This window comes from Gossypium raimondii, chromosome 11 (genome assembly GCF_025698545.1).
Source record: "Gossypium raimondii isolate GPD5lz chromosome 11, ASM2569854v1, whole genome shotgun sequence".
In the NCBI taxonomy this organism is placed as follows: Eukaryota; Viridiplantae; Streptophyta; class Magnoliopsida; order Malvales; family Malvaceae; genus Gossypium; species Gossypium raimondii.
Genome location: NC_068575.1, coordinates 26,485,270 through 26,498,246, shown reverse-complemented (window position 1 = coordinate 26,498,246; position 12,977 = coordinate 26,485,270). Strand labels below are relative to the sequence as shown.

At 35.1% G+C, this 12,977-nt stretch overlaps 1 protein-coding gene across 8 annotated transcripts; it reads right to left on the bottom strand.

Annotated features, from left to right (window-relative positions):
* Nucleotides 1-369: 369 nt before the first annotated feature.
* LOC105804294 (probable UDP-3-O-acyl-N-acetylglucosamine deacetylase 1, mitochondrial) lies at nucleotides 370-4,347 on the bottom strand. Of its 8 annotated transcripts, none has more exons than XR_008190678.1 (6): nucleotides 3,989-4,347; nucleotides 3,611-3,919; nucleotides 3,075-3,151; nucleotides 2,890-2,991; nucleotides 2,351-2,413; nucleotides 370-1,029 (listed from the first exon to the last, which is right to left on the bottom strand). XR_008190678.1 is itself a non-coding variant. In XM_012636840.2 (4 exons), the coding sequence occupies exons 1-3, from the start codon at nucleotides 4,046-4,048 to the stop codon at nucleotides 2,917-2,919; spliced, it is 444 nt and encodes a 147-aa protein (XP_012492294.1). In that variant the 5' UTR covers nucleotides 4,049-4,347; the 3' UTR covers nucleotides 1,036-2,413; nucleotides 2,890-2,916. The 8 variants fall into 8 exon arrangements, 1 of the variants encoding a protein (XP_012492294.1); XR_008190680.1 differs by having other exon boundaries at nucleotides 3,075-3,114; XR_008190677.1 differs by having other exon boundaries at nucleotides 3,075-3,919.
* Between the last annotated feature and the right edge of the window lie 8,630 nt (nucleotides 4,348-12,977).

Below are 12,977 nucleotides of genomic sequence, written 5' to 3'. Positions count from 1 at the left end.
TTACGATTGTTTTCTCACAAAGGGAATATAGTGTACAAATTCATCCAAATGAAGTAAATAAAAGCTTCACTCCGGGAAGTTAAAATCAACAAAGACAATGGAATAGAACCTGTTGGCATCTAAGATGAGGATCCGAGAAACCAAATAAAATAATGCTCCATCTTCATAATAGCCATGCTATGTACCATCCCTGCAGCTATTGCAACCACAAAACCCAAATACAGTCAAGGCCTCAAGGGCATAGATGAAGGCTACTACAGAGGGCTCGAATGAGAAATTAATTCAAGAGAGAATCACCATGTTCTTAGCAATATGCGGATTTGCTTTCTCAAGCAACAATGAGATGATGATTGGGTCACTTGATATGATGGTTTGATATAAGTACAACGTTGTGACCACGCACCCAATTGTCCGACAATTAGATCCATAAAAAAAGCCAGTTTAAACATGAAAGATTCAGCCAGTATTGCAAGCTTCCTAAGTCCCAGTTGCATGTAAAAGTTTCCCGAATGTTGAAAACTTAATATGACCATGTTTAGCTTATGCCAATACAAAATTGAAAGGAAAACACCATTAAACTTTCCTTCTGAATACTAATATATAACTTCAGCCTTGCTTGCATAAAAAAATATAAATTGACATGATCTATAGCTGATGAAAATTAAGAAATTAAAATAAAATGGACACAAATTTAACATACAAACCTGTTATTTTATTTCTTCCTCATATACACGTTCTTGTTAGTTATTAATCAAAGAATATGCAAGTATTGTAGCATGCAGAATAAAAAATTTCATCAACTTACTACCAAGCAGCTCTATGATGGATAAATCATGTTATGATCTTTAACAGTATGTTTGTTCAAAATGTAAATAATGACAAGGACATCTTAATGAAAAAGATGCTGGAGCAAAACTCGGTCTTCTTTAGAGGAATCAAGTACAAGGAAAAAGAAAACTGAGCATAGTCACTTGCTTAAGCTTCTCCTCTATTTCATAGAAAAGAGAAAGATTGCCAACATATGAATTTCTGCAAAGAACATAATACACGAATGTTAAGAGAAGTGATTTTTTTTATTTTAAAAAGAGACTGAACATGTCCTTCAGTGATTTTAAATATGAATAACATAAATGTTATATGAAGCACATGAAAGAATGTGAATAAGTTAAATATACAAAATACATGCTTCTTTTTCTTTGCATTTTTGTCAATTCGGTTGATGATAAACAATCAAACATGAAGAAGAGAAAAACTACTAAAGACCCTATGAAACCCTCAATGAAAAAAACACAAAAAAGAATGCACAAGATAAGAAACATGGAATAAGCTTAACCTTGGATGGTCTCAAATAGTAGCTAATAATTAAGAAAGAATTACAGTCCCTATTGCACTTCTCTCTCTCTCTCTCTATATATATATCTAAATCCATGAACCTTAAAGTTTATTACCATGGTTTACAAAATAGAATTATGAAATTTTAAAAATACAAATTCCTTCAAAAAAGCACATGCTTAATTTTCAGGAAGCTTTTACAAATGAAATTGATATCAGCAGAGAAACCAATGAAACCAATATCAAACACGTCGTAGACACTTAAAGCTGACAATCCAATTCTAACAGCAATTTCTGTTCTATCCTTCAAGCATGTGTGTTTTATAAATGCCAAGTCAGGCATATTATTCATTTATAACTATCATTCAAGAGTATCAATGTGCTTTGGCTTTGCGTTTCTTTCTTGTTTCAATTTCCTAGTTTACATATGTATGTGCCACTGGACTTGTTAAGTGAAGAATGAGAACCAAATTTTGTCAATGACTGCAGGACATAAGACCAAGAGCATCAAAAGTTTCCAAACATGAAACAACTAATCTATATTAAGCAAGTCAGAAAATCAACGAGCTTATTGTTTTAGCTAACATAATTTTCTTGAACAGGGGTAAATTAAAATTTTACCTTTAAACAGTCGCCTACTGCTGTAAAATAAACATCAAAACAGGTCCTAACATGAATATGACATATACTGAATAAAAAATTATGTAACCAGCTAAAGAGCAGCTGGACATATACTGATTGTATGTATGTCCAGCTAAAGAGCAGCCAGAAAAACCCACAAGATATCCGCATATCAGAATTAAATAAATAGAGGAAGCAAAGTAACTTAAGAGGTTGCATCTCCATTAGTTAGAAGACACACCACATAAGTTAACGTGTTAAATAAATTAAACCAATTAAATGATTCAATTTTAAGTAAAAGAATTAAGGCAAATTTCAATGATTCGATAAATTAAATTGAACTCCATTTGTATAAACTACATCAGCTGCTATTTCAGATTTATTAACGTTAACTTACCTAAATCCCATACTTGAAACTTGATGTTGTTGTATTGTACAACCTCTACATTAAACCCAATCGCTGCAAAAAAAATAGTTCCAAGAAATGGTGCATCGAAGCTGTCAGCCATTTAGAAAAAAAAATGAAAACCCAAAACAAGAATGATAAAGAACATTTCCACAATATGCATGTATATAGGCATATATACATTCTCAGTCAATATGCATGGAAAAGCTTGTAATTAAAAACCAAACAATGTTTTAATTGGGACAGAAGCTACATGTATATATGCATAAATGCAATAAAAACCTCAAATGAAAAAAAATGATTAACTAAACAGTATCATTAAGCATTTCCACAATGAATTTCAAAATATTTGGCTCAAGAAAATTACCAACCTAAATTTCTTGAAATGCAATGGACAAATTACAACAGGATTAACATTTATAAAGCATCTAAACTAAGTGATTATCCTGAATCATGGTACATCAACAGAGCACCAAAGTTACTCAACAGTTAACTACTAAACATCTATTAAGAACACCAAAAAGACTTACCTGCAAAGAACATTTTAGATAGAATGACTAAAATTGGGATATAACCCGCAAAACGCAGCCTTCTTGTTGGCCATCATTGTCATTTTCTACATCCCAAAGCCCCTAGAATACACAGCAACTTCAAGCACATATTAGAAACATTTCGACTGAGCTAAAAGTGTAAAAAAAAAAAGATTATGCCACACCGATCCAAGGCCTCTTTTCAGCCAACTTGTTCTATTGCCTCTACCCAAGCATTTGCAGACCCATAAAAAATTGGAACCTGTGTTAGTTAAAATTCCAATAATCACCATCTATAAAATTGTATGAAAAAAGAGACTCAGCTAAATTATTACAGTGTTTGTACATTATTTGTTACATTAAACAATTCTCTCTACAAATTCATTGACTATGTTTAAATCTCCTCGCTCATCCCTCAATCCAGAACACATATCCTACAATATGGCCTTCAAAGATTCTTTCAGGCTGTTAGATTGCAGCTTCATGCTTTTTGCTTGCTCCAAAGTTGTCTTGAAGTGAACGAACAATTGAATATATATTTGTTCCATGGAAATGTAAAATCATGCATTTTATTATCCAACAATACCTTACAGGAAAAGTCGCTTTTCTTGCAAAAATGAAAGAATGTGACAAAAGTAACAACCAAATGAATAACAAAACTTACAATTTTAAGTAAATTAAAAATCAATTTTGATATCCAAACAAAAATTATGGCACTAACCTCGACCTCAGTATCCTCAGAATCGAGACTTTGAATCTGAATTCTACAATTGTCGATGCCTTTAGCTTCCAAAGCCGAAAGCAAATGCTCGACGGTCCGAATCTTGTATCCGTCTTTGCAAAGAGAGGTACACAACAGCGATTCTCGAACAAAATCGATGGATGCAGGAATCAAATTTGAGTGAAACTCAAAGTACCTTCCTTGGCTGGTGAATCCCGGCCATATCTTTACCTTCGAAACCTTCCCCGACTGACGTGTTTTTCCCGACAGTTCGATGCATCCCGTTAGGGTTTGTTGAAGCTTACCTGTCTGGGATCACAGTAGAAGTTAACGGAAATGGAGATCAGGTTAGGATGTTTTGGGAGTGAGGGAAGGTACCGTTTTCCATGAGATGAGATTGGAGGACTTGAATGAGTTAATGGTGGCAGAGAGACGCATGTTCCAGAGTGGAATGATACGAGGTTAAACTTACAGCAATGGCTAGATTTGCTTTTGGCGGGTTTTAAAGTTATGAAAATATTAAAAAAGCATTGAACTTTTTCCCTAAAAACAACAAATTCAAAAGCATTGAGTGATAGCTTGGATGACTTCCCATATTGTTGCAAATTCAAAAATAAAGGGAATCGAGGTAGGGGAGAAATGGTTTGGGAAAAATAAAAGGACTGCCGATTTGGGGAAATTGGGGGGAAAAATAAAAGGGAATCAGGGTAAGGGAGAAAGGAATTGGGGGGAAAAGAGTGGGGGGAATCGATTTTGGGAAAAGAAGGGGGAAAAATAATAAATAATAAAATATTTTTTGCGGCGCTTTTTTAAAAACGCCGCTAAAGACCCGAGAATTAGCGGCGCTTTTTAAAAAACACCGCTAAAGACCAGATCATTAGCGGCGCTTCTTCAAAAACACCGCTAAAGACCCGAGCATTAGCGGCGCTTATTCAAAAACGCCGCTAAAGACCTGAGCATTAGCGGCGCTTATTCAAAAGCGCCGCTAAAGACCCGAGCATTAGCGGCGCTTATTCAAAAGCGCCGCTAAAGACCCGAGAATTGGCGGCGCTTCATCAAAAACGTCGCTAAAGCCTCAAAACTCAAAAAACGATGTCGTTAGGCTTAGGTTTTTTGCGGCACTTTTTGTAAAACGCCGCTAATGCTCATTTTTAGCGGTGTTTACCTGAAAGCGCCGCTAATACTCGATCTTTAGCGGTGTTTTCTTAAAAGCGTCGGTAATGCTTGATTTTTAGCGGCGTTTTTTATCCAAACGCCACTAAAAACGCCGCTAAAAGCCTGTTTTGGTGTACTGTTGGAATATTTCATTCTTTCTCAAGATACAAATTCCTAATCAATTTCTTTGTCATCCTTCTTTACTATTTTTGATAATTTGTTCTTTCGAGCTATGCTCAGAACCAACTTTATTCTTATCCATTGCTATGACTCTTTTTACAAGCATATTGCATTAGAATAACGATTAATGGACTAGTAAAACTTTCACGAATAAAGTTTTGTATATTACTCTGAAAAGTTTCTAAATACTATAGTAGCCTGAAATAGGACTATTATTTAGAACGCACCTGATTTAAAGGATGGAAATTCGAGAAGGGAGTCTAAATTTAGATTTTTCTCTTTGGATTTTGTGTTAAGATGCCATAAACAAGCAAGCAATGATCACCAAGCAATAGGAAGAGGTTACCTCGGAGAAGAGAGCCTTCATTTGCGCATAAGTCTTTGGTACGACACCCTGGGAATGGTGTAAGGGACTAGACAGACTTAGATCTTGTATCCTTGAATTGTGATATGAAACAACTAAGGAAAAGCCATATATTTCTACCCTTGGGTTGCAGTGGGAGAAAAATGGTACAGGTGTTGCGTCCTAGGAGATTAAACTTTGAAGTTTACAGTGGGGCAATCTAACTAAGTGGTTCTTTGAAGAAGTTGGCCAAGCGAGAAGACGTTGTAGCACGTCAGTGTTAAAGCCTTAATAAACTTCTAGTAATGACAACCTAAGTAAGACCATTCTCGAAAAAAAAATAAAATTATGCATTCATGCAAACACCATTCACACATGTCTAGTTAGGAGCATTTGATCATGCCATCCTAATCATTAGGCATAATTAGGTTCATTATACAGGTCGTGTTCCCTAGAGAACAAATTAATGAAGATTACGGATCTTATCTTCCCCAGGAGTAGGGAAACAGATCGAAGACGGCGAAACTTATCTTCAAGTGTAAGGAAGTAGATTTAAGCTACAAGTCCTATGTCCCAGACCAGCAGTGGAATAGGTTGGAAATTACAGATCTTGTCTCCCTAAGCAGTAGCAGAGCAGATCGAAGACGGTGAATCTTATCTTCAAGTGTAAGGAAGCAGATTTAAGCCACAAGTCCTATGTCCCTAACCAGCAGTGGAATAGGTTGGAAATTGCAGATCTTGTCTCCCTAAGCAGTAGCGGAGCAGATCGAAGACGGCGAATCTTATCTTCAAGTGTAAGGAAGCAAATTTAAGCCACAAGTCCTATGTCCCTGGCCAGCAGTGGAATAAGTTGGAAATTGCAGATCTTGTCTCCCTAAGTAGTAGCGGAGCAGATCGAAGACGACGAATCTTATCTTCAAGTGTAAGGAAGTAGATTGAAGCCGATAATCCTATCTCCCTGAAGTTGTAGTGGACGGATTAAAGTAATAGATCTTATCTCTCTGAGTTACAGTAGAGTGGATCGCAGCAGGTCTTACCCCCCTGAAGTTACAGTGGGGCAGATCGAAGATGACAAATCTTATCTCCCTGAAGTTACAGTGGAGCAGATTGAAGCCGATAATCCTATCTCCCTGAAGTTGTAGTGGAGCGGATTAAAGTAATAGATCTTATCTCTCTGAAGTTGCAGTAGAGTGGATCGCATCAGGTCTTATATCCCTGAAGTTGCAGTGGAGCAGACTGAGAAAACAAGTCTTATCCCCCTGAAGTCACAGTGGGGCAGACTGAAAAAGCAAATCTTATCTCCCTAAGATTGCAGTGGAGAAGATTGAAGTCGATAATCCTATCTCCCTGAAGTTGTAGTGAAGTGGATTAAAGTAATAGATCTTATCTCTCTGAAGTAGCAGTAGAGCAGATCGCATCAGGTCTTGCTGACTAGAGATAGCAAATTTAGTTCTTTTTAGAAGCTACAAGCTACGAATCCTATCTCCCCGACATTGCGGTGGAGTGGATCGAAGCAATTCCTACACCTCTGAAGATGCAGTAGGATGGAATGGAGCCATTTAAAGAAGAAGAGCACCAAGGTCCAAGCACGACTGGGCAAAATTGGTCCTCTTTAGTCTTTGCTCTATTCTCGTTACACGACAATAAGCAAAGAGGGGCAGCTATAAAAGCCCATTTTTGCCCAGCCCGTTAGTAAAATAAACCAAATAAAATAAAACAATGGTCCAAAAAAACATAATGTCAAGATTACAAACCCAGTTAAATCAAGCAGGCCCAAATGCACTAGCCTAGCCCAATATCCCCAACCCAATCAAACCAATCAACCCAATCACCTAACCCTAAGCCCACTAGCCTTAACCACAAGTAAAAACCCTAGGCATCCAGCCCTAGCACCAGCGCCGCAGCCAGCACACTCCTCTCTCGTGCATGCGCCACCACGCCTTCAAACTCGCACGCCACGCACGCCTACGCCCCAGCTGGCCTCCGTACGTGCTACGTCTCTGTCACCATATGGCCTCGCAACTGCAACGACTTGTAGCAAATGCAACAAACGCAAGCAGCAACAGAGAAAAAGAATAACAGAAAAAAGGCCAGAGGATAACAACAAAAAAATAGAGGGATTTCTTTTGTATTTCCTGCTATAAAAGCCATCAAGATTTGTAAAAACGGATCCCTTTTTTTTACACAATATCAATACAAAAAATACAAGAAACAAAAAATATTCAAAAAGAAAAAGATGGAAACAGTGTTTCGTAAGGTGATTTTCGAATTTTTCTTCACATTTCTCTGTTATTTCTTTTGTTCATTAATAGTGAGAAGTAGAGGAGAAAGTAAGGGATTGAGCGAGGAGATTACCTGGAAGCCAGTCCTTCTTTCACTCCGTCGCAATCGGAGTAGGACGAGGATCCGGTGGCCTTTGAATGGCCAGTGTTGTGAACGACGGCGTAAACTAGGGTGAAACCCTAGCAGAGATTTTAGTTTTTTTTATTATTTTTCATGCTGCAAATGTTTTTGAAAAGAAATCTTGGTTAAAATAACAATACCAAAACGGCACCGTTTGGAGTCTGATATGTGGTTCTGAAACGGTGCCGTATAGGCCTGTGCCTGATGACTCGGTCCAACAGCGGCTAGATCCGCGTGTTCGGTAAGGGGAGGGGTAATTGCGCGCTGAGTCCTTCTTGTTTTGCGCAGTATTTTAATTCGATACCTCTTTTTTATTTCCTTTCTAAATTTAATCTTCTATTTCATTTTTTGTTTCGATTTGATCCGCAACTAAGTGCCGCGTTTTGAGGGACGAAAATATTTCCCTTTTGGTCCCTCTGCTATTCGCGTATCTCGTTTCAGCCCCCGCATTATGATTTATTTCCATTTGTTACATTTAATTCTGCTTTAAGTTAAAATTCGACCCTTATTAAGTTGTTTTATATTTTCCCTTTTTAATATTCGTTATCCCATTATTATATAGGTAATTTTAAATCTAATATTATTTTTAATATTCGTATTAATTTAAAGTTATTGTACATAAGATCTATCATATAATATTATTATGTACTATATTTTAATTTTACTACATATTATTATTTTAAACCTATTATGCATTATTATTATTTATTTCGTCATGTATTATGTATTCATATTTTAAAGTTATTGTGTATTATTATTCTAAAATTATTAGTATTATTACCTAAAAGTTATGTTGTATTATTATTTTTTATTTCTACATATTTTAACGTATTTCATTTTATTTATGAAATTCTCCTTTATATTTTGTGGTGCTTTTTTCTAAATTGTTCTTTATTTAAATAAAACTCTCATATAATATTATTTTATATCTTCTCATTAACTTACGATAAATTATTGTTATTTCTATATGTATGGTATTGTTTTTATGTCATTATATTAACTTTCAATTCAATTTTTACTATAGTCGTTAATGTTTGTATAATATGTGATATGAAATCATGGTATTCATGTGTTTTGTATTGCTCATTTGTACTTATTGATTGTTTATCGTTTGTTTTAACTTGCGAATTATCACCTCGTGGTCTAATTTATCGTTCAATCACATTTTATTTCATTTAAGGGGTTGTATTTGGTTTAAATATCGAAATCGATTTATCCATGAGTTTTCAAATATTTGGTATCCAAGATTCTCGAGAGGATTGCGCCCTCACTTACTGGGCTTCAATTCTCCTTGTTGAATTTAAATAACCGAATATCATTTTTCAATTTAAACGTATTAAAACATGAATAAAAAGCTCATTCTCGGGAATTCGACACGTTGTGTCCTAACGCATTGGATATGAAATGTTGTTTTCTCGAGACGAGGATTTCTCTAATAAATGAAAATAAAGGCAATATTCGATATTTAGGAATTTTGTGAAATCGAGCCCTAACTTACTGGGGTTTGATTTTCTCATTTGACCCAAATAATCAGATATCCTTCTCAAAATGCATAGATTTTAAAAGTCAAAAGATAAACTTAACTTCGAGGATTTAAAATGTTGCACTCTAACTTACTGAGTGTGTCAATTTATTTCTTTAAAATAAGTGAGTCTCATCATCCAATTTATTTATTCAAGTTTCCTTTTCCAAGGATCGTATTTTAAAATCTTTTCAAAATTTTGACACTAAGACATTAAACAATAAATTCGGTACCAATTTTGGGCGTTTCGAGGGTGCTAACCCTTCCTCGTGCATAATCGACTCCTGAACCTATTTTCTAAAAATTTGTAGACCTAAAATCATTTTCAAGGTGATCCGATCACACCTCAATAAAAGATCGGTGGCGACTCCTATTTCCATTCCATTTTTTTCAATTTAAAAAAAGTGGTTTCGACAGCTTGTTCAACCATCCTCAACAAGCTCACAATTTCTAGTCTTGCCAACTAGAGATAGCAAGTTTTGTTCTTTTTAGAAGCTACGAGTTACAAATACTATCTCCCTGATGTTGTAGTGGAGTGGATCGAAGCACTATTTCCTATACCTCTGAAGATGCAGTAGGATGGAATGGAGCCACTTGAAGAAGAAGAGCACCAAGGTCCAAGCACGACCGGGCAAAATTGGTCCTCTTTAGTCTTTGCTCTATTCTCGTTACACGACAATGAGCAAAGAGGGGCAGCTGTAAGAGCCCATTTTTGCCCGGCCCGTTAATAAAATAAAACCAAATGAAAAAAACAATTAAACAGTCCAGTATTACATCCAAACCTGGATTACATTGAGCCTCAAACCCAATTACACTTAGCCCAAATCAGCCCAGCCCAAAATTACAACCAAAATTTAACCTAGCCCACTAAATCAGAAGACCTAGCCCAACACCTAGCCTAACTGAGTCAGAAACCCTAGCAGCGTGCAGCAGTTACCGCGCCGCAATCGAACACGGGCCCCCCTCTCGTGCGTGCGCCACTCCGTACGAGCACGCCTCTCCTCACATGCACTGTGCCACGCGAGCCTCCATACATGCGCACCTGCGCACCTCTGTACCCGTACCTGCAAAGGACAAGCAAACGAGCATAGCAACAAACAACGCAGCACCAAAGAGGAAACAAAAATAGCAGATGTAAAAGAAATTTGGGGAGGATTTTGATTTTCTTTTTCTTTTTCTTTTTCATTTTTTTCTTTTCGGCTATATAAGCCATTAAACAGAATATGTAAAGGGGGCACGAACATTGTAAAAATAAAAAAAATTAGAAAGTAATAAAAAATCAAAAGTTCAAAGAGGTGATATTCTTCGTTTCTTTTCCTTTTATTTTTTGGATTCTTTGTTTTCTTCTTTGGCACCAAATGGAAATAAAAGAGGAGGAGAAGGGAGGTTTTTACCTTCACTGGTACGCCGCCGGAATCCTCGTCCATTCTGTTGAAATCAGAGCCGGATGGGGATTCTAGGGTTTGAAATATAAAATAAAAGAGAAAAGGGGGAGACTTACCTGGTGATCGCGCCTCTGCTAACTCCGCCGTAATCGGAGTCTGGCGAAAGGTGAGAGGTCTCCTCTTTGAGCCTTGCGGCTATGGCATCCAAAGTGGCTGAAAACTGTTTAGTTTAGGGGTTTTTTTGCTTTATATTGAATCAGAAATGATGCCGTTTGAGGTCTTTCTTAGTGGCCCCAAAACGGCGTCGTATTGGCCCATTAACCCGATGACCCGATCCAACCGCGACTAGATCCGCGCGTTTTTGGTAGGGGGAGGGATAATTGCACTCCCGGTCCTCTCTCTTTTGTTCTGGGTTCAAATCAGTTCTTTTCTTTTTTAAATTTCGCCCTTTAATTTGCTTTTTATTTTATTTTTGACCAGTGCAGAAGTGCTGCGTTTTGGGAGGATGGGGAATATTTCCCAATTAGTCCCCCATGTTATTCGCGCACTACATTTTTGTCCTTCAATTTTATTTATTTTCGCTTTTTTCTTTCTGATTTTGTTTTAAAACCAATTTAATCTTTACTAGCTTGATTTAATTTGCTTTTCTTAAAACTCATTTAAGTATTTATATTTCATTATTTTTTATTTATTTAATTTTAAAATCTAACTTTATTTTTATATTTGTGCTTAATATTATTTTAAATCCTTTATGAATGTTGTTTAAATTTATCACATATTATTATTTTAAATTTATCATATAATTATTTTAAGTTTTCATGTATCATTCTTCAAATTTATTATGTATTATTCTATATATTTTTATGTAAATTTAATATTATTTATATACCATTTATGATATATTATTAATCCCATATTATTCTATTTTTACTTATTCTCATATATATAATTATTTTCTTTTAAAACCGTACTTCATATTTCACTTGTTTCAACCTTTTTATATATTATTATGTATGTATATTATTTGGTATATTATATATTTTCTTATGTATTTGCTTTAAATTGTTTCGTTATTACATTTTTTTATATAGTATTTCTTTTATTTTCCTTTAAATCTATTGCAAACTCGTATATATACATTATTATGACGAAATTTTATGCATATAATTTATTGTACATTGATAATTTTGAATCTTCTCCTTGCATGTTTTTATTTTACTTTAAAACTTATTATACTTTGTTTGTATTGATTTGCTTGATATTCCTTATAATTCATTTGCTTTTAATGTTAGTATTTGTAATATTTGATGTGAGATAATTGCTTATGTGTATTATATTATTTGCTCATATCTATTGATTCTTTGTTGTTCATTAGCGTGCATCTTAATTCACGAATACCATTTCACATTCTACATTATTATGTCATCGTTTTATTCGTTCAAAAGACTATGTTTAATATCATTTGAATATCAAAACCAATTTATTCAAAAATCTTCAAAACACTCGAAGTTTGGAATCCTCGAGAGAATTGAGCCCTAGCGTATTGGGTTCCAATTTTCCTCATCGAATCTAAATAATCAAATTTTTTTAACATACAAATTTCAAATAAAAACCCATTCTTGGGAATTCGACACGTTGTGTCCTAACGCATTGGATATCACATGTTGTTTTCTCGAGGCGAGGATTTTTCTAATAAATGAAAATTAAGGCAATATTTGATATTTAGGAGTTTTGTGAAATCGAGCCCTAACTTACTTGGTTTTGATTTTCTCATTTGACCCGAATAATCAAATATCCTTCTCAAATGCATGTGTTTTAAAAGTTAAAGGATAAACTTAATTTTAAAGATTAAAAATGTCACGCCCTAACTCACTAGGTGTGACTTTTTATTTCTTTGAAATAAGAGGGTTTTATTATTCAATTTATTCAAGTTAAAAGGATCGTATTTTAAAATCTTTCCAAATTTTGACATTAAGACATTAAACAATTAATTCGGTACCAATTTTGGGCGTCACGAGGGTGCCAACCCTTCCTCGTGCGTAACCGACTCCCGAACCTTTTTTTCTCAAAATTCGCAGACCTAAAATTATTTTCAAGGTGATCCAATCACACCTCAATAAAAGATCGGTGGCGACTCACCATTTCCCTTTTTAAAGTCAATCCCCATTTTTCAAATCAGAAAATGGTTTCGACATATTTTATTTAAAATTTTTGGGTAAACTACATCTAAGGTCATTAAGCTGTTAGAAAGTTTACGTTTTGGTCACTCAACTTTAAAAGTTACAAAATGATCATTAAACTATTCAAAAGTTTTTCATTTTATTTATGTCATTTGGTTGTTAAGTTTTTTTTTTTTAAAGTCTGACTAACGAGCTCCAA